Source organism: Mobula birostris, chromosome 14 (assembly GCF_030028105.1).
Source record: "Mobula birostris isolate sMobBir1 chromosome 14, sMobBir1.hap1, whole genome shotgun sequence".
Classification (NCBI taxonomy): Eukaryota; Metazoa; Chordata; class Chondrichthyes; order Myliobatiformes; family Myliobatidae; genus Mobula; species Mobula birostris.
This window is the reverse complement of record NC_092383.1, coordinates 72,252,432-72,270,689: the sequence shown is the minus strand read 5'-3', so window position 1 is coordinate 72,270,689 and position 18,258 is coordinate 72,252,432. Positions and strand designations below refer to the sequence as shown.

The 18,258-nt window shown below is 41.1% G+C and overlaps 1 protein-coding gene across 5 annotated transcripts in view; it reads left to right on the top strand.

The window, feature by feature from the left end:
• The window catches only part of celsr2 (cadherin, EGF LAG seven-pass G-type receptor 2), a 363,567-nt gene that overhangs the window by 203,187 nt on the left and 142,122 nt on the right, over positions 1-18,258 (top strand). For all 5 annotated transcript variants that reach the window (XM_072278658.1, XM_072278655.1, XM_072278659.1 and 2 more), the window contains 2 exons: positions 3,627-3,742; positions 7,231-7,319. In XM_072278658.1, coding sequence (XP_072134759.1) covers positions 3,627-3,742; positions 7,231-7,319 — 205 coding nt within the window. The remainder of the gene's footprint in view (positions 1-3,626; positions 3,743-7,230; positions 7,320-18,258) is intronic.

The window sequence follows — 18,258 nt, the reverse complement described above, 5'->3', positions numbered from 1 at the left end:
AAACTAATGGTATTTTGATAACTAGATGCAAAATGTTCCCTTACACAAACTTTGATCACCTGCCCTGTCTCATTCCGTAATAGCAGATCTAGTATCACACTCTCTCTAGTTGATTAAGGAAACTTTCCTGAACACATTTGACAAATTCTCTCCCCTCTCTCCCTTTTACAGCACAGGAGTCCCAGTCAATATATAAAAAGTTAAAATCCCCTATCACAACCTTACATTTCTTGCAACAGTTTGTGATCTCTTCACATACTTGCTCCTCTAAATCCCACGGACTGTTGGGCGGCCTATAATATAATCCCATTAATGTGGTCATATGTTTCTTATCCCTCTGCTCTACCCATAAAGCCTCTAGAACTCCACTAGAGGAGCTCTCCAGTCCGTCCAGGCTGAGCACTGGCATGACATTTTCCTTGAGTAGTAATGGGACCCCTCCCCCCTTCAATCCTTTCCTGGAATTCACCTTGCATTGAAATATATGCCGTGGGTGATCTCAGTCATATTCTTGATAGCAGTGTTACGTCCCACCCCAGGCCAGTGTAAACAGGCTTGAGAGAAACTGAGCGACAGACATGAAACAGCACATCCTGATTGATGCCTTCCACATTGTTATGGGGGATTTTAAACAGGCCAGCTTGAAAAAGCCTCTAAATAATTATTAGCAACAAATCACTTATAGTAGAAGAGGAACCAACACAGTGGACCACTGTTACACCACTATCGATGGTGCTTACCGTGCTATCCCACAGCCACACTTTGAAAAGTCTAATCCCCTGGCTGTACTTCTACTCCCGGAATATAGACAGAGACTGAAGACTGTAGTACCAGTAGCAAGGACCGAGAAGGTATGGACAAGGGAGGTGCGGGAGTGCTTACTGGACTGCTTTGAATTGGTGGACTGGACTGTATTCAGGGATTCATCTTCGAGTCTGAATGAGTACACCACAGCTGCTGCTTCATTGAAACCTGTGTGGATGTGTGTGTACCTATAAGAATTTGCTGTACACCCCCAAATCAAAAGTCATGGATAAACCAGGAGGTTCGCAATCTGCTGAGGGCTAGATCTGAAGCATTCAAGTTGGACATTCCAGGCCTGTACAAGAAAACCAGGTACAATTGTTGGAGCAATGAAATGTCTAGTTGTATTCCACTTGAAAAAATTACTTATGATTTGAGAGATAAGTATGATACATTTTTGAATATTTGGCGCCCTTATTTACAAAAGATAGGATGGCATATTTAGTTGCTCCGATGATGAAGATTTTGGTCCCTTGGGGAAAGTAATAAATAAATATACCAAATTTATTTTGAATCCCATGGAGCATGTGGAAACCTTCCAATATCCAGGCAGTTCTTCTTTCTTTTTGTTTCTTTTTTTTCTTTTTTTTTCAGGTAGGGGTATATATCAGGGGGAAGGGTTAAGGGGAGGGGGGAGGGTAGACATTACCTTTCTATGTAATCACTTTGAAAAATCAATAAAAATTATATTTAAAAAAAAACCTGGTACAATTTGCAGAAGGCTAGTTCAAGAGCTAAGGATCAATTCCAAACAAAGTTGGAGGTGAAATCGGATGCATGTCAACTCTGGCAGGGTTTGCAGGCCATTAGTTCCTACAAAGCGAAATCCAACATCATGAACATCTTTTATGCTGTCTTTGAAAGGGAGAATAATACTACAGCTATGCGGATCCCTGCTGCACCTGGTGACCCTGTGATCTCTGTCTCAGAGGCCGATATCAGGCTGTCTTTTCAAGAGGGTGAACACTTATAAGGCGACAGGCTTGTAATACTTGGTAATGTAATACTTGGTAGGGTGCCAACCAACTGGTGGGGGTGTTCAAAGACATTTTCAATATCTCAATGTTACAGTCGGAAAGTCTCATCTGCTTCAAAAGATCAACAATTATACCAGTACCCAGGAAGGGCAGGTGAGCTGCCTTAATGACTATTGTCCAGTAGCACTCATGTCTTCAGTGATGAAGTGCTTTTAGAGGTTGGTTGTGGCTAGAATTAACTCCTGTCTCAGCAAGGACATGGACCGCTACAATTTGACTATCACCACAACAGGTCCACAGTGGACACGATCTCATTGAGTCTTCACGTGGTCTTGGATCACCTGGACAATATAAATACCTATGTCAGGATGTTGTTTATTGACTACAGCTCAGCAGTTAACACAATCATTCCTACAGTTCTGATTGAAAAGCTCCAGAATCTGGGCCTCTGTACCTCCCTCTGTAACTGACTTCCTAATCAGCGGACCACAATTTGTGCGGATTAGAATCTACATCTCCACCTCACTGACAATCAATATTGGCCTCGGATGTGTGGTTAGCCTACTGCTCTACTCTCTCTACACCCATGACTGCGTGGCTAGGCACAGCTCAAGTGCCATCTGTAAATTTGCTGATGATACAACCATTGTTGGCAGAATTTCAGATGGTGACAAGTGGGTGGTGTCACAGCAACAACCTTGCACTCAATGTCGGTAAGACCAAAGAGCTGATTGTGGACTTCAGAAAGGATAAGACAAGGGAAGACATACCAGTCCTCATAGAGGGATCAGAAGTGGAAAGAGTGAGCAGTTTCAAGTTCCTGGGTGTCAGTATCTCTAAGGACCTAACCTGGGCCCAGCATATCGATGCAGCTACAGAGAAAGCGTGACAGCGGCTCTATTTCATAAGGAGTTTGAGAAGATTTTGTATGTCACCAGAAACACTCAAATTTTTACAGATGTAGCTGGAGAGCATTCTATCTGGCTGCATCACAGTCTTGGGGGTGGGGAGGGGGTGTGGTGGGTTGCTATTGCACAGGATCGAAGTAAGCTGTGGAGAGTTGTAAACATAGTTAACTCCATCATGAGCATTAGCCTATGTAGTATCCAGGACACCTTCAAGGAGTGATGCTTCAAAAAGCTGGTGTCCATCATAAAGGACTCCCATTACCCAAGTCATCCCTACCATCAGGAAGGAGGTACAGAGTGTGAAGGCACACATTCATTGATTCAAGAGCAGCTTCTACCCTCTGCCATCCGAATTCTGAATGGACATTGAACCCGTGAACGCCACCTCACTACTTTATTATATCTATTTTTGCAGAACTTATTTAATCTAACTTTTTTATAGGTACGTATTTGCTGTAATTCTGTTTTTTTGCTTTACCAGACCATGATGCAATTAGACAGGATCCTTTCAACAGTATATCTATCGAAGCTTGTTAGGGTGTTCGGTGATATGCTGAACTTCTTTAACTTTCTAGCTTTACAGGTCCATTATCTTTGTTAGCTCCTCCAACCACACAGCCCTTTGAGATTCTGACACCAGTATATCTCCCTAACTGTGGAATTTTGCTCTTTCTTAAAACCTACCACTTTGACTAGAATTTTAACCACTATATCTTCATGTGTCTCCATATCAAAATCTATTTGTATCACTCTTTGGGATGCTATACTACAATGTAGATCCTATATAAATGCAAGTTATATTGTTTATATATATATGTGTGTAAATTGAATCCTTACTGATATTTTCTTACATCAAAAACCTGTAAATCTAGAAGAGTTTTCTGTTCTTCTGCTTTGTTGCCAACATTTGGAATAAAAGAGATTATTTCTTTTGCAGGTTTGCCACCAAGGAGAAAAATGCTTTGCTGCTGTACAATGGGCGTTTCAATGAAAAACATGATTTTATTGCCTTGGAGATTATTAATGAACAGGTTCAGTTAACATTTTCTGCTGGTAAGTTATTGTTTAGTGCCTCTGTGGACTCTGGCTGCTGAATTTATGGTTTTATTGAGACTTCTTAATTAAGGTTTTTGAAGAACTTTCCATCTAGCAGAAGTCATAGTTGTACAGAATGTAGGCAGGCCATTTGACCTACTATATTTATGCCGAATAGTGGGCACCCATCAGTATTAATCCCATCTTTCAGCACTTGACCCATTGCCTAGGTGAGTTCAGTATCCATCTGAACTCTACCTAAGTGCTGCCATTTCACTGCTTCCACCACTCTCTCTCTCGCTGGCACTGCATTCTGGGTAGGCACCACTCGTCAGTGAGGAAAATCCTCCTCAGATACCCTGTGTGTGTGTTAAACCTGATGGAAACTTTGAGTTTTCTGCTAAAAGTATATGAAACAAACTACAAATCATGGCTGGTATCTGAAAGTTAACAAATACGACCCTTTGTTTTTAAGTTCAAAGTTCAAAGTAATTTTATTATTAAAGTACATATATGTCATCATCTACAATCCTGCGATTCATTCTGCTGTAGGCATACTCAAAAATCCTATACAATAATAAGTATAACAGAATCAATGAAAGGCCACCCAGCTTGGATATTCAACCAAACTGCTTGGCATTAGCTTTGACCCAAACATCCTCAATGCCTTCTGCCTATTTAATGCAAAATAGTTTGCTCCAGGTTTTTTCCATCTTTCTTTGCAAAATAATACTTCATCAAAGTTGCCTTCCTTGGTGGTGTGGTGTGGAGTGGAGGAGCCCAATGTAAATTTTTTGTTGATACAACAAAAGTGAAAAAGAAGATCCAACCATTTTCTTCTGTATAAAAGTTGAATAAAGCTCCTCCTGTAGCAATGTGCTCAGTTTGATACCCGTTAAGAATCACTTGGCACACCAGTGGTTTGTTATAAATATTTAAATTGCATATTAGCTGGCATCCACTTAGAGAATCGCTGTTGGCTGTAATTGATGCTGGTTTCTATCTCTGCCTAGTCTTTCCTTTTATACTCTTGGGGAGACATGACATGACAGTGAGAGACAGAGCATTTGCAGAGCTTGTACCCTGCAGACATGTATATATGGTTAATCTAGCAATACATATTTTGCGAATCTCCTGCTGATACAAATGGTGCAAAATCCCAATTTTAAATCTGACTGCAAGCACCTTTGCTGTCAGAGAAAGACGTCACTAGGTCAAAAGCAGTAAAAATGAATTTTGCCAAATGAATTGCCTGTTACACACTTTTTTAAAAAAAAATGATGATGCCAAAGTTCCTTCACAAAGATATTTGTACCTATGTTCTTCCTTCCTTAAATTAACTTTAGTTTTCAAGGAAGCAATTTAGTGAAAGTGATTGAGCAACTAAATGAGGTGCAGTCCTATTGTGTTAGACCATAACATATAGGAGCACAATTAGGCCATTTGGCCCATCGAGTACGTTCTGCCATTTCATAATTTCTCATCCAATTTTCCTCTCAGCCCCAATATCCTGCCTTCTCCCCGTATCCCTTCAAGCCCTGAACAATCAAAGAATCTATCAACCTCTGCCTAAAGTATGCATAAAGGCTTGGCCTCCACAGCTGCCTGTGGCAAAGAATTTCAGATTCACCGCCCTCTGGCTAAAGAAATTCCTTTTCATCTCTGTTCTAAGAGGACGCTCCCTTATTCTGAGGCTGTGTCTTCTGGTCTTAGACTCTTCCACCATAGGAAACATCCACTCCACATCCACCCTATATGTTTCAATGAGGTCACCCCTCATTCTTCTGAATTCTAGTGCATGCAGGCCCAAAGCAATTAGATACTCTTCATATGGCAAGCTATTCAATTCTGTGATAGACTGTACAATAGCAAGTTTAAATCTATGGAGAGATAAATATGCCTGAAAACATGCACCGACAGGCTCAAGGACAGCTTTACCTGCGTTTCATTTTCTGTGTAACTGTAACATGATATCCTGGATTCTGTTATTGCTTTTGCCTTGTACTACCTTGATGTACTCGAACTCTGAAATGATCTTCTATACGTAAGGCATGCAAAACAGGGTTTCTCACTGTATCTCATACATATGACAGTAATAAATAATTTGCCAACTTTCGAGAGGAAAATTATTCCTGATGCATTCTGTTGCTTCCAGATTACTATTGATAATGTCTTAGTGTATCAGTGTTCAAGGCAATAATGTCAAATTTCTGTTAGCTACACTATTGTAGCTAAAGTCGATTCTGGTTAATTGGGCCATCAGTTAATCAGGCTGCCACTTATTTGGAACAACTCTTAAAGAACAAAAACAAATCAAGAAAATAGCCAGGATTCCCTGAGTTTATTTGGGACATTGTGCCACCTAATTGGGGCAGGAGACTGTTGCTGAACGTCGCGTGGCCATTAGACACCGTGCCATGCTTAGCATGAACAGTTTTTAACTAGCGTGTTTGTGTTCAAAAAGGAGTGATTTTTGTCACTGATAGTTGGCAAGTATTAAACAATAAGAAAATTCCGAATTGTTTTGCTCATTGTCATTCCAAATATTCAGCCTTGGCGATGCCAGAAACTGCTAGGAGTGAAAATGAAATTATTTCACTACTTCAACAAGTCAGGAGCTATGAAAAATTTGAAGGTATCAACAATTATCTTGAATGCTATGATGAAAGTGAAGATTTGAAGGATGCAGTCATTGAAAGCACTCTTTGGAGGCAGCCCACTATCTGCACTTGGTGTTTGAACTGATTTTGTTCATTTGTAGTAAATCAAAAGAGCATGTCAGTATTCACTGAATGAATTTATTCGTTGACAACTATTAGGAACTAAACCACAGTTTTATACTACTGTAGTAGTTTTGGTAGTGTGCTGATTTATTCTGTATTTCATTTAAATACATAATTAGTTACTCAGTTAAATGGTAGTTTGTCTTTTTTATCCTTTTTTAACTGTTTTCATGAACCTTTGGCTAATTGGGGAGGCTGCTTAATTAGGCCAAAATGTACAGATTCTGATGTGTCCAAATTAACCAAGGTCCACTGTTTTCACTTATTTACATTGTTCACATTGATTTTTAGGTGCTTGTCTGCTGATTTTACAAATAGCATATTCTGGTCTAATTAGTTAGACACTGTCCACTGTTCAACCATATCACCATTCCAAGATTTACTTGTTGCTGTACATTAAGGACCTCCTTGGTAGCTTTATGCACTATATGGTGTTCTTTTAGAGTTATTATAGAAGGATAATGCCTATAAGTGTGGTAGAATTTCATGCTAGATTGCATTCCTGGTGGAAGAATAGTTTACACTATAATCAGCAGTATGGTCATTGGTGGATGCTGATTTAAAGTTGGATTATGTTGAGCTGTGACAAACTTGCCAAGTAAATAACTGACCAACTGTCCCATCTCTGGACAAACAAAGGGAAAGGAGAGCGAGTATCAGGAGAATATGTGTATCAATCCCTTTGCTAGAAATGCTAATTGTAGCTGCTTTCCTTCCAAACAGGCGAGTCAACTACACTGGTAACTCCCTACATCCCTGGAGGTGTGAGTGATGGAATGTGGCACACGGTCCAGCTGCAGTACTACAATAAGGTTAGGAAGCAATCGTTCGGTTTCATCATGTAATGCTTGTGAAGACTGGACATCTTTGTATTCTCTTCATTGTTGGTTCAGAATAGAGGCAAGCACTCTGCTTGGCTGACGAACTCAGTTACCCCAGCCCTCATAATAATTAAATATGCGAGAATATCCGTGTGTGTGAGTGTGTGATTGAGATAGATAGATATATATATATATATATATATATCTTTGCTTATTGCTCCTCTCCATAAGTGGTCAGATTTATATTCCAGTTTCGATCCAAATTTCAATTTGATTTATTTGACAGATTTTCAAGAAGCACATTTAATTTTACATTCTTCTAACTCCCTGTACTTGATATGCATTGACTCTTTATAGTATAAACTTTACACTAAACGGGTTATATGGTTAACTTCAGAGCTACTTCTATACTTCCTTTAGTGAGTTGCTGAAGATATCGGCTCCTGATCTATTGGGGCCTCATATGCATTAGTCCTGACAGGCCCTTTCCACAGAGGCAAAGACCTCAGCCAGGAAGACCCAATTCAACAAAAAGAAACAATAGCCAAGCTTGTCAATGTACTAATCTTATAACATAGAGTAGCTGGATTGGGTACACGGAGCCTGCTGTGATGTGGCGATAGTGTAGAAACATGGAATTGAGTTGAAGGGTCAGCCACACTTTTAATGAAATGGCAGAGCAGACTCAAATGACCCATCCCTGCTCTTATTTCTTCCTGTGTTTTACTGTTCTTGAATCTCTGTGTTTGGTATTTGATTCACTTCAATAATTCTGTTGCAAATTTGCCCGAGATTATTTTTATATTGATTCATTTTTTAATGAAGATATTTGGTCAGGTATTTAGGTTTTCAGCTGTTTTTATTTACTCTGTTGATTAATAGAATTCTATTTTTAATATTCACTTTCCACTTCCCATGATGTTTGGTGTAGTGGGATCTTTCCCTGCAATCTCTTGCACTGGGCACTGTTCAGCTCAGGCGCCCAGGGAGCCCTCAGTTAATGGAGAAGGGTCCATTGCACTGTGTTTTTCTCCTGTATTCTTGAACAGTTCCTTGTGCTATGTTCAGCCTGTGTTTCATTAGTGTTTTGCCTATTATTTGTAATATATCAAATAATTCATAATGTTAGTGTCCCTATTTATCTCTTTTTATAAAAATTGTCCTTCCTGTCATGTGTAATAGGAGGAGGAAATTCATGCATTGTGGATAATGGTTATTCAATTGGGCTTGCTGTGTGTAATTTATTATGTAATTCTTATTTAATTTCCTTGCATTACATCACCAGCTAATTTTGCCAGATGCACAGGACAGGGACCATCACTCAATTTCTTGTCTCGTGATAATTACCCTTTTAAAATGACCATCAGTTGCAGTTTAAGATGATTCAAATGTTACTCTCAATTGCCATATCCAGTTAATTCTGCAAGTCGTAATCAGGGTATGAATGTTCATTCTACGAAGTTCCTTGCTTTTGGAAGGGTCGATTCTTTATTACAAATGGGAACTGAGATGTGAATATTTGGCTGTGTAAGTTGATTGCTATGAACTACAATAGGTATGAAGTTTTCTTCTCTTCACTGAAACATAAGGACTAAATCTAAGGGAAAGGGACGTTGGCTTACGAATATTTCCAAACAAAGAGCACAGCAACTGGTGTGTAAAATGTAGCTGGCCTTATTGTTCATTATGAGTTTTGTATCTGAGGGGCATTTTGTTAATTTCCTTAAGGAAATGGTGCAGCTGGACCACCTGATAATTATATGTACAACAAGAATGAGGAGAACCAGCGGACAGATAACAACTGTCAGCTGGGGGTTTCATTTAGGGCTTGTGTGAGCAGTGTGATTAAGCGAAGGGAGTCCAATTTAAAAAAAAGATTCTTCATCACTGATGATAGAGTTTGCTAATCAATTAGGCTCTGAAACGTTCTGAAGTAACCAGAAAGTGAGGAAGGGAGGCCTTACAAAGTTGAAATTAAGAACAAATCTCAGCCTACATGTGCACATGGAAGGTGTGTGCTGATGATTTACATGAAGACTCAAATTAAAAAATAAACATTAGTGTACTTGCATGTATAGTCAGTGGGCACTTTATTAGGTACACGTTTACACCAGCTCATTAATGCAAATAATCAGCCAATCATGTGGCAGCAACTCAATGCATAAAAGCATGCAGACATGGTCAAGAGGTTCAGTCTAAACATCAGAATGGGGAAGAAACGTGATCTAAGTGACCACCAGTTGTTGGTGCCAGATCAATGGTTTGAGTATCTCAGAAACTGCTGATCTCCTGGAATTTTCACACACAGCAGTCTCTAGAGAGACTGGTGCAAAAAACATTCAGTGAGCAGCAGTTCTGTGGGCAAAAACTCCTTGTTAAGTCAGAGGAGAGTGGCCAGACTGGTTCAAGCTGACAGGAAGGTGACAATAACTCAAATAACAGTAGTGTGCAGAAAAGCATTTCCAAACACACAGCACGTTGAATCTTGAAGTGGGCGGACTATAGCAGCAAAATACCATGAGCATACACTCAGTGGCCACTTTATTAGGTACAGGTGTTCGACATGCATATATGAGCATGTTCTGATGCAAATGTGTGATTGAATATTCAGTTTAATTTGGTCCTGTTTACTAATTCCATGATCAACTCCTTTAACACTTTTTTTCCCAAAATTGCAGTAGTCTTCATTCCTTAGATTAATGGTATTTAGAGCTGACTTTCCAATTACAGCAAAGCTCCAGTTTCAAAGGAGCGTGGAGAACAGAACCTGGTGAGCTTCCAGGGATTGTGGGATCCAGAGCCCCTTTATGTGAACCAGGGCCCTAGTATGTTAAAGAGAGAATAGGAATCAGCACTCTGTAAGACTGATGCCAATCATTAGAATTTCCAAATGGTCATATGTTGGATTATCAGATTTGTACTGTAATGTACCTGTCATGGTGTACAGAGGAAATCTGGGCGAGAAGAACCAGGCTGGTTGTATTTGGAGTACATAATCCCCTACAGCTTTTGTTTTTTTATGTATCTGTGACCTGCGGATTACTTTACCCTTCGTCCTGCAGAAAAGGAAACCCACACTTTGATTCACTCTGACTGAATACTGGAGAATAAAGAATAATTTTTTATAACTAGGAACAGTTTATAACCTGGCTTAGAAATTGTAGCACATAACATGCCTGTTTCATGTGCTGAGCTATTTATTGTTATTGTCAACCTAGTTGCTAAATATCATTGTTAATTCAGAAACAAAGGTTCTGAACTTAAAGAAGGGTAACTTTGAAGGTATGAGACGTGAATTAGCTAAGGTAAACTGGCAAATGATACTTAAAGGGTTGACGGTGGATATGCAATGGCAAGCATTTAAAGATCGCATGGATGAACTACAACAATTGTTCATCCCATTTTGGCAAAAGAATAAACCAGGGAAGGTAGTGCACCCGTGATTGACAAGGGACATTAGGGATAGTATCAATTCCAAAGAAGAAACATACAAATTAGCCAGAAAAAGCGGCACACCTGAGGACTGGGAGAAATTCAGAGTCCAGCAGAGGAGGACAAAGGGCTTAATTAGGAAAGGGAAAAAAGATTATGAGAGAAAGCTGGCAGGGAACATAAAGACTGATTGTAAAAGCTTTTATAGATATATGAAAAGAAAAAGATTGGTTAAGACAAATGTAGGTCCCTTACAGTCAGAAACAGGTGAATTGATCATGGGGAACAAGGACATGGCAGACCAATTGAATAACTACTTTGGTTCTGTCTTCACTAAGGAGGACATAAATAATCTTCCGGAAATAGTAGGGGACCGAGGATCTAGTGAGATGGAGGAACTGAGGGAAATATATGTTAGTAGGGAAGTGGTGTTAGGTAAATTGAAGAGATTAAAGGCAGATAAATCCCCAGGGCCAGATGGTCTGCATCCCAGAGTGCTTAAGGAAATAGCCCAAGAAATAGTGGATGCATTAGTGATAATTTTTCAAAACTCTTTAGATTCTGGATTAGTTCCTGAGGATTGGAGGGTGGCTAATGTAACCCCGCTTTTTAAAAAAGGAGGGAGAGAGAAACCGGGGAATTATAGACCGGTTAGCCTAACGTCGGTGGTGGGGAAAATGCTGGAGTCAGAATTATCAAAGATGTGATAACAGCAGATTTGGAATGCGGTGAAATCATCGGACAAAATCAGCATGGATTTGTGAAAGGAAAATCATGTCTGACGAATCTCATAGAATTTTTTGAGGATGTAACTAGTAGAGTGGATAGGGGAGAACCAGTGGATATGGTATATTTGGATTTTCAAAAGGCTTTTGACAAGGTCCCACACAGGAGATTAGTGTGCAAACTTAAAGCACACAGTATCGGGGGTATGGTATTGATGTGGATAGAGAATTGCTTGGCAGACAGGAAGCAAAGAGTGGAAATAAATGGGACTTTTTTAGAATGGCAGGCAGTGACTAGTGGGGTACCGCAAGGCTCAGTGCTGGGACCCCAGTTGTTTACAATATATATTAATGACTTAGACGACGGAATTAAATGCAGCATCTCCAAGTTTGCGGATGACACGAAGCTGGGCGGCAGTGTTAGCTGTGAGGAGGATGCTAAGAGGATGCAGGATGACTTGGATAGGTTGGGTGAGTGGGCAAATTCATGGCAGATGCAATTTAATGTGAGGTTATCCACTTTGGTGGCAAGAACGGGAAAACAGATTATTATCTGAATGGTGGCCGATTAGGAAAAGGGGAGGTACAACAAGACCTGGGTGTCATTGTACTCCAGTCATTGAAAGTGGGCATGCGGGTACAGCAGGCGGTGAAAAAGGCGAATGGTATGCTGGCATTTATAGCAAGAGGATTCGAGTACAGGAGCAAGGAGGTACTACTGCAGTTGTACAAGGCCTTGTTGAGACCACACTTGGAGTATTGTGTGCAGTTTTGGTCCACTAATCTGAGGAAAGACATTCTTGCCATAGGGAGAGTACAAAGAAGGTTCTCCAGATTGATCCCTGCGATGGCAGGACTTTCATATGATGAAAGATTGGATCAACTAGGCTTATACTCGCTGGAATTTAGAAGATTGAGGGGGGATCTTATTGAAATGTATAAAATTCTAAAGAGATTGGACAGGCTAGATGCCGGGAGATGGTTCCCGATGTTGGAGAAGTCCAGAACAAGGGGTCACAGTTTAAGGATAAAGGGGAAGCCTTTTAGGACCGAGATGAGGCAAAACTTCTTCACACAGAGAGTGGTGAATCTGTGGAATTCTCTGCCACAGGAAACAGTTGAGGCCAGTTCATTGGCTATATTTAAGAGGGAGTTAGATATGGCCCTTGTGGCTAAAGGGATCAGGAGGTATGGAGAGAAGGCAGGTACAGTGTTCTGAGTTGGATGATCAGCCATGATCATACTGAATGATGGTGCAGGCTCAAAGGGCCGAATGGCCTACTCCTGCACCTATTTTCTATGTTTCTATCTATATACACAAGGTTCACTTTCAGAAATTCTGGTGTGCCATTTGTTATGGAACACAATTGATGAAATCATTTGGCGATATTGCACAGCAGGTAATACTGTTTCAGTGTTCTACACTGAATATAAAATCACCTAATGATTTGTAACATGACCTCAACAGCAGCCCTGGTCAGCACCACCAGTTCCTTCACAACTTAAGAGGTCCAAGGGGAGTGAGACGATGGCCAGGAGAATAGTATGGGAAAGGCTCCACCACTTACTTCTGTCGTTGTTCATTTTACCTCTTGGGTTTATAGGCAACCCATACACTCCACACCTGCCGCAGGTGCTCGCCTCTGATGGCCAATTTTCCATTGGTCACTGGAGACTCATATAATTCCCCCATGTTGAAGGGAAAATATACCCCAAAACACTCCCCACATGGGAACTACCACTTTCAAGTTATCACAGTAGTGTGCAAATTTAAGCCGACCACACCATCTGTGCACAGAAGGAGCAGAGTTGTCAAATCAAACTTCTTACACTTTGAAGAAATCCCTGGATACTATTTATTGATAGAATACTGCTTAGCTCCTCAGACGTTGATCAACAATGCATTGGTACATTTTACATCACTGCACCTGATATTGAAAGCCTATCTAAGCAAAAACTTCCAGACTTTGAGCATCCTAATGCTTGGAATATGATTTCTGGGAGACAGCACATCAGAAATTGGACCCAAAGCAAGCCAACATATTCATTTGAAATGACTGTGAGATGCAGTGAAACATGATCTGTGGTGATGTCTTGTTTGTGATCAATGAAGAAATGTGTGGAAACAACTCGACTTGCAGAAGCTGAGGTTAGATAAATACAAATATCTGACAGTGTTTGAAATGTAATTTGCCAGCTGTGAATCCTGTGCTGGCACAGCTGATATTGTTCTTCAGTTAGAGTATGCTTGTTAATAGGGCTGCCCCAAATTCCATGGTTAAGCCTGCTCGAACGACAAATGCTTCTTCATTCATCTTGGACTGGAAATATCTATTGTTTTATGAGTACACATGGATGTTGTTCTGAAATAATTTGCAATATTCCATAATCATAACATTCACATCTGCCTTAGTTGAGTCGATGTTCCCTCCCCCCCCTCCCCCTCCGCTTAGTTGAGTGAGTGTGCTACATAATATTCTCAGTAATTCTCTTCATTCACTGAACATCATAAATGTAAATCTCTTATCTAGGATGTGTTTATTCCTGCACTTTTTTGCCCATAACATTGCATTTTTTTGCACTGTTGACTGCCTCCCAAATAAGGAATTGCTCTGTTTCATGGTGCTTGTATTGTAGACTGTTGTTGCCTATCTTGGACCTACTGGATATAGAGGCTCTGTTTTCCGCTGCTAAATCTCACGGATGTTTTTGGGAAGTGAAATGGCAAACAGTCTGCTGGAGCAACCCAATGGGTCGAACAGCATCTGTGGGGAGAAAGGAAATGTCAACATTCTGGGTCGAAACCCTGCATCAGGATTGTAAGAGAGGGAGATGCCCAGATTAAGAGTAGAAGGGGAATGATGAGACAGCAATCCAAAGCGATTGCTGGACTGAGGAGGGGTGAGCGATGATGGCCGGGTAATGTAAGGTAGGGGAGGGGTGGAATTGGGAGACAGTGTTCATTCATTCAGGTGCCTTGCCGTTCGGCATGGGCAATCACGTCTCTCCATCCATCACGGACCCTGACCCTCCGAATTGTAGTTGTTGCCTCCCCTGTTTCTAACCATGATGTTATTCCATCTATCATTTTCATTCTCTGTCTGCCTCTGCTCCTTTTCCTTCCAGCTTTCCAGTTGTAACTGAATGTTCTAATGTCTCTCTTCGCATGATGTGTCCAAAGAATTTTGATTGCTGTTTTCTGATTTTTTTTTTAAGTAATGTACGTTTTGTTTTCGTTCTCTGTAGAACTTCTTTGTTGGTTATCCTATCCATATATGATATGCATAGCATTCTTCTGAGGAACCACATCTCTGCTGCATTGATTCTTTTCCACCTCCATTGCATTTGTGATGGCCCATGACTCGCAGCCATACAGTGTAGGTGGACGGTAAATAAAGGCAGGCAAAGAGAAAGAGGAATAAAAAAAGTTGGAGGTGGGCACTGTGAAGATTAGAGACAGCTGCTGGAGGGAAAGGAAGAAACAGGAATGCAGTGCACTGGAATTTGATAAGTAGGGGAGAAGATCTTGGGAACCACAAGGGGAGAAGTGAATGGCAAATGCGGGGTGGAGGAGATGGAGTAGGAAAACCTGTGTTTGAACTATGTGTGCCATGGGCAGATGGAACCAGAAGAGGTCGGGAGGCAAGGATGGGTGATGGAGAATCTGTGAGAAGGGCGGAAATACAGTTGAAGAAAAGTAGACAACAATAAGAGGAATTTGGGGTAGAGAAGGGGAAAGAACCCACCAGTGGGGAACATTTGGAAAACACAAATGTTCATGCCATTGTAGACTACTCAGGGTGAATGTGAGGTGTGGGTTCTTCCAGTTTATATTGGTTCTCACTCTGGTAGTGTGTCAGTGTGGGAATGGGAAGGAGAATTGAAATGGCATGAAATTGGGAGTTTGGGATTGCTAATGCAGACTAGGAGAAAGTGCTCTGCTAAACCATCTGTGCTTAGGTTCACAGTTAAATTTGCTGTTCTCTCACAAATGCATTACATCACAGGCTAATTTTAGGATACGTACAGGAGAGGGCCCATTACTCAATTTCCTGTCTCCTTGGTAACTAACCTTTTAATATGAGGAGTTATATTCACTATTCACTGTCTCCCAGCTCCACAACCTCCTCTCCTCCCCTACCTAGTGCAGTCAGTCTGTCTTTTTTCACTCATCCTTAACCCACCAATGCACCAATGACCCCAGACTCCTGTCTCAACCACTCCCTTGCTCCTCTTCATGCTGGTATCTTCCTTCGCCGCTATCAGTCCTGATACAGAGTTTCGACTTGAAATGTTGACAGTTCATTTCCTCTCACAAATGCTGCTCAATCTGTTGAGTTCCTCCGGCCGATTGTTTTTCCAGGTTCCCAGCACCTTCATCCTCTTGCGTCTTTGTCTTGGGATGTGGGTGTAGGTGGCAAAAAATGCTGACAAATGTTGTGGGTGAAACTTCCTGACTGGTGCAGTAATGTTGCAATGATCTTACTAAACACAGTGACCAGCTGGAGCACTCTAGAGTACTGTCGGAGTCTATCATTACTGGTGTTGTGCGTAGGCCAGAGTGTGTAATAAGTGCCCATTGTCATCCTTACAACGTCTGTAAAATCGTGTTTCTAGAACCATCCGCCAGCTTCATTCTCAGTTTTACAGATACTATTTTTTATTTTTGCAAGTTTAGTTTCTCAGACTGAGAGTATTTTTTGGAACTGTGTACTCTGTGAATTTCCCTGTGAGCTCTGAAAGCAAGTGACAGAAGTTACCATGCTTCCAGACCCATGTCAGCTCAAAGCTCAAAACTGGAGCCCCTGATGTTTCCGCTACTGGGCTTCAATGCAGGTTGCTTATTGGACTAACAGGCTGTTGATACAAAATCATGCCACCCCATTCTCCCTGGATTTTGAAAGGAATTATTAAAATAAACTTCTGTGATCTTGACTCTTTCTGATTGGGTCTGTATTGAATCTACCTGGCAGAGAACTCAGGGCCCCTTCTTGCTTAGGCTTTCCAGTAAAATGACATTAGCTCCCGATGACAATTGCTGAAACTCCATCTAAAATTTCCTCTTTGAGTGGGATTGTGACCTTGAAGCTTACCTTCAGCATATCCATTTTACTCTTCTTTAGTGTAAGGTTTGATTAGGGAGAACATCATGGCAGTACAGGAGAGGTTATTCTACTGAGTCATGGATAGAACCTAGAAATAAGAAGGAAGGATCACTTTCATGGGATTGTACCATAAGTCACAGCGATCAGTGGGAATTGGAGAAGTAAATATGTAAGGAGACAGCTGTTGGAGCAAGAGGACTGGAGTAGTAGGTGATTCAAACTTCTTTAAAAGTGATTGGGACTGCCATGGTGCTAGGGGATTAGATGGGGCAGAATCTGTTAAAGTGCGTACAGGAAAATGTTCTCAAGCAATACTTAAATAACTTTTTTAGAGGGTCCATACTGAACCTCTTCGGAAGTGAGTTTAGGAAAGTGGCTGAAGTGTCAGTTGGGGAGTGCTTTGGGACTTGTGACCATAATTCCATTAGTTTTTGAATAGTATGACAAGAGATAGGACTGGTCAACAAATTGAAGTCCTAAATCGGACAAGGCTAATTTTGATGGCTTTAGACAGGAACCTATAAAGACTGTTCGGGAGAGGCTTTTAGCTGGAAAAAGGAAGGCTAGCAATAAGCAGCTTTTATAAGTGAGATGCAGAGAATTCAGGGCCACTATGTTCCTGCTAGTGACAAAGGCAAGGCTAGTTGGACTTGAGGGACAAGAATTTTACAGAGGCGATGGGCATATGAATTGGCTTAGGAAGTGGTTTATGTGTATAAAATGATAATCTTTAAAATACATTTTGGACAGGCTAATGGATAGGAAAGGTTTAGAGGGATCTGGGCCAAGTGGAGGCAAAAAGGATTAGCTGAAGAAGGCACCTAACTTGGCATGGATGAGTTTGGACAAAGGATCTTTTTCTGGGTTTTAATTTCAGTAATTACAGTAAAAGTCAAAAGGTGATGAGCTCAACTGCCTTTTTTACATACTTTGAAAGGGAAAATAAAACTACATCTATGCAAATTTCTGCAGCATTCGGTGACCCAGTGATCTCCGTCTGGGAGGCCAACGTCAGAAGATCTTTCACGAGGCCCTGATGATGTACTTGGTTGGGCTCCGAAACCTGTACCAACTAACTTGCAGGAGTGTTCGAGGACATCTTCAGTCTTTCACTGTGGCAGACAGAGGTTACCACCTGCTTCAAAAGGACGACAATCATACCGGCGCCCAGGAAGAGTAGGGTGAGCTGCCTCAATGACTTTCGCCCAGTAGACCTCACATCTACTGTGATGAAATGATTTGAGAGGCTGGCCATGGCTGGAATCAATGCGTGCCTCAGCAAACCTGGAGCCGCTGCAATTTTCCTATCAACACAATAAGCTTACGGCAGATGCAATCTCACTGGCTCTCCACTCAGCCTTGCATCACAGGAACGATAGTAATACTTACATCAGGCTGCTGTTTATTGTCTACAGCTCAGCATTCAACACAATCATATCCTGGCTCTAATTTTTAAAAGCTCTAAAACCTGGACCTCTGGACCTCCCTCTACAACAGGATCCTTGACTTCCTCACTAGTCTGTGCAGATCACAAATATCATGTCTTCCTTGCTGACGATCAATACTGGTGCACCTCAAGGACGTGTGCTTAACCCATTAATCTACTTGCTGTACACACACGACAGTGTGGCTAGGCACAGCTCAAGCACCATCTATAGATTTGCCGAT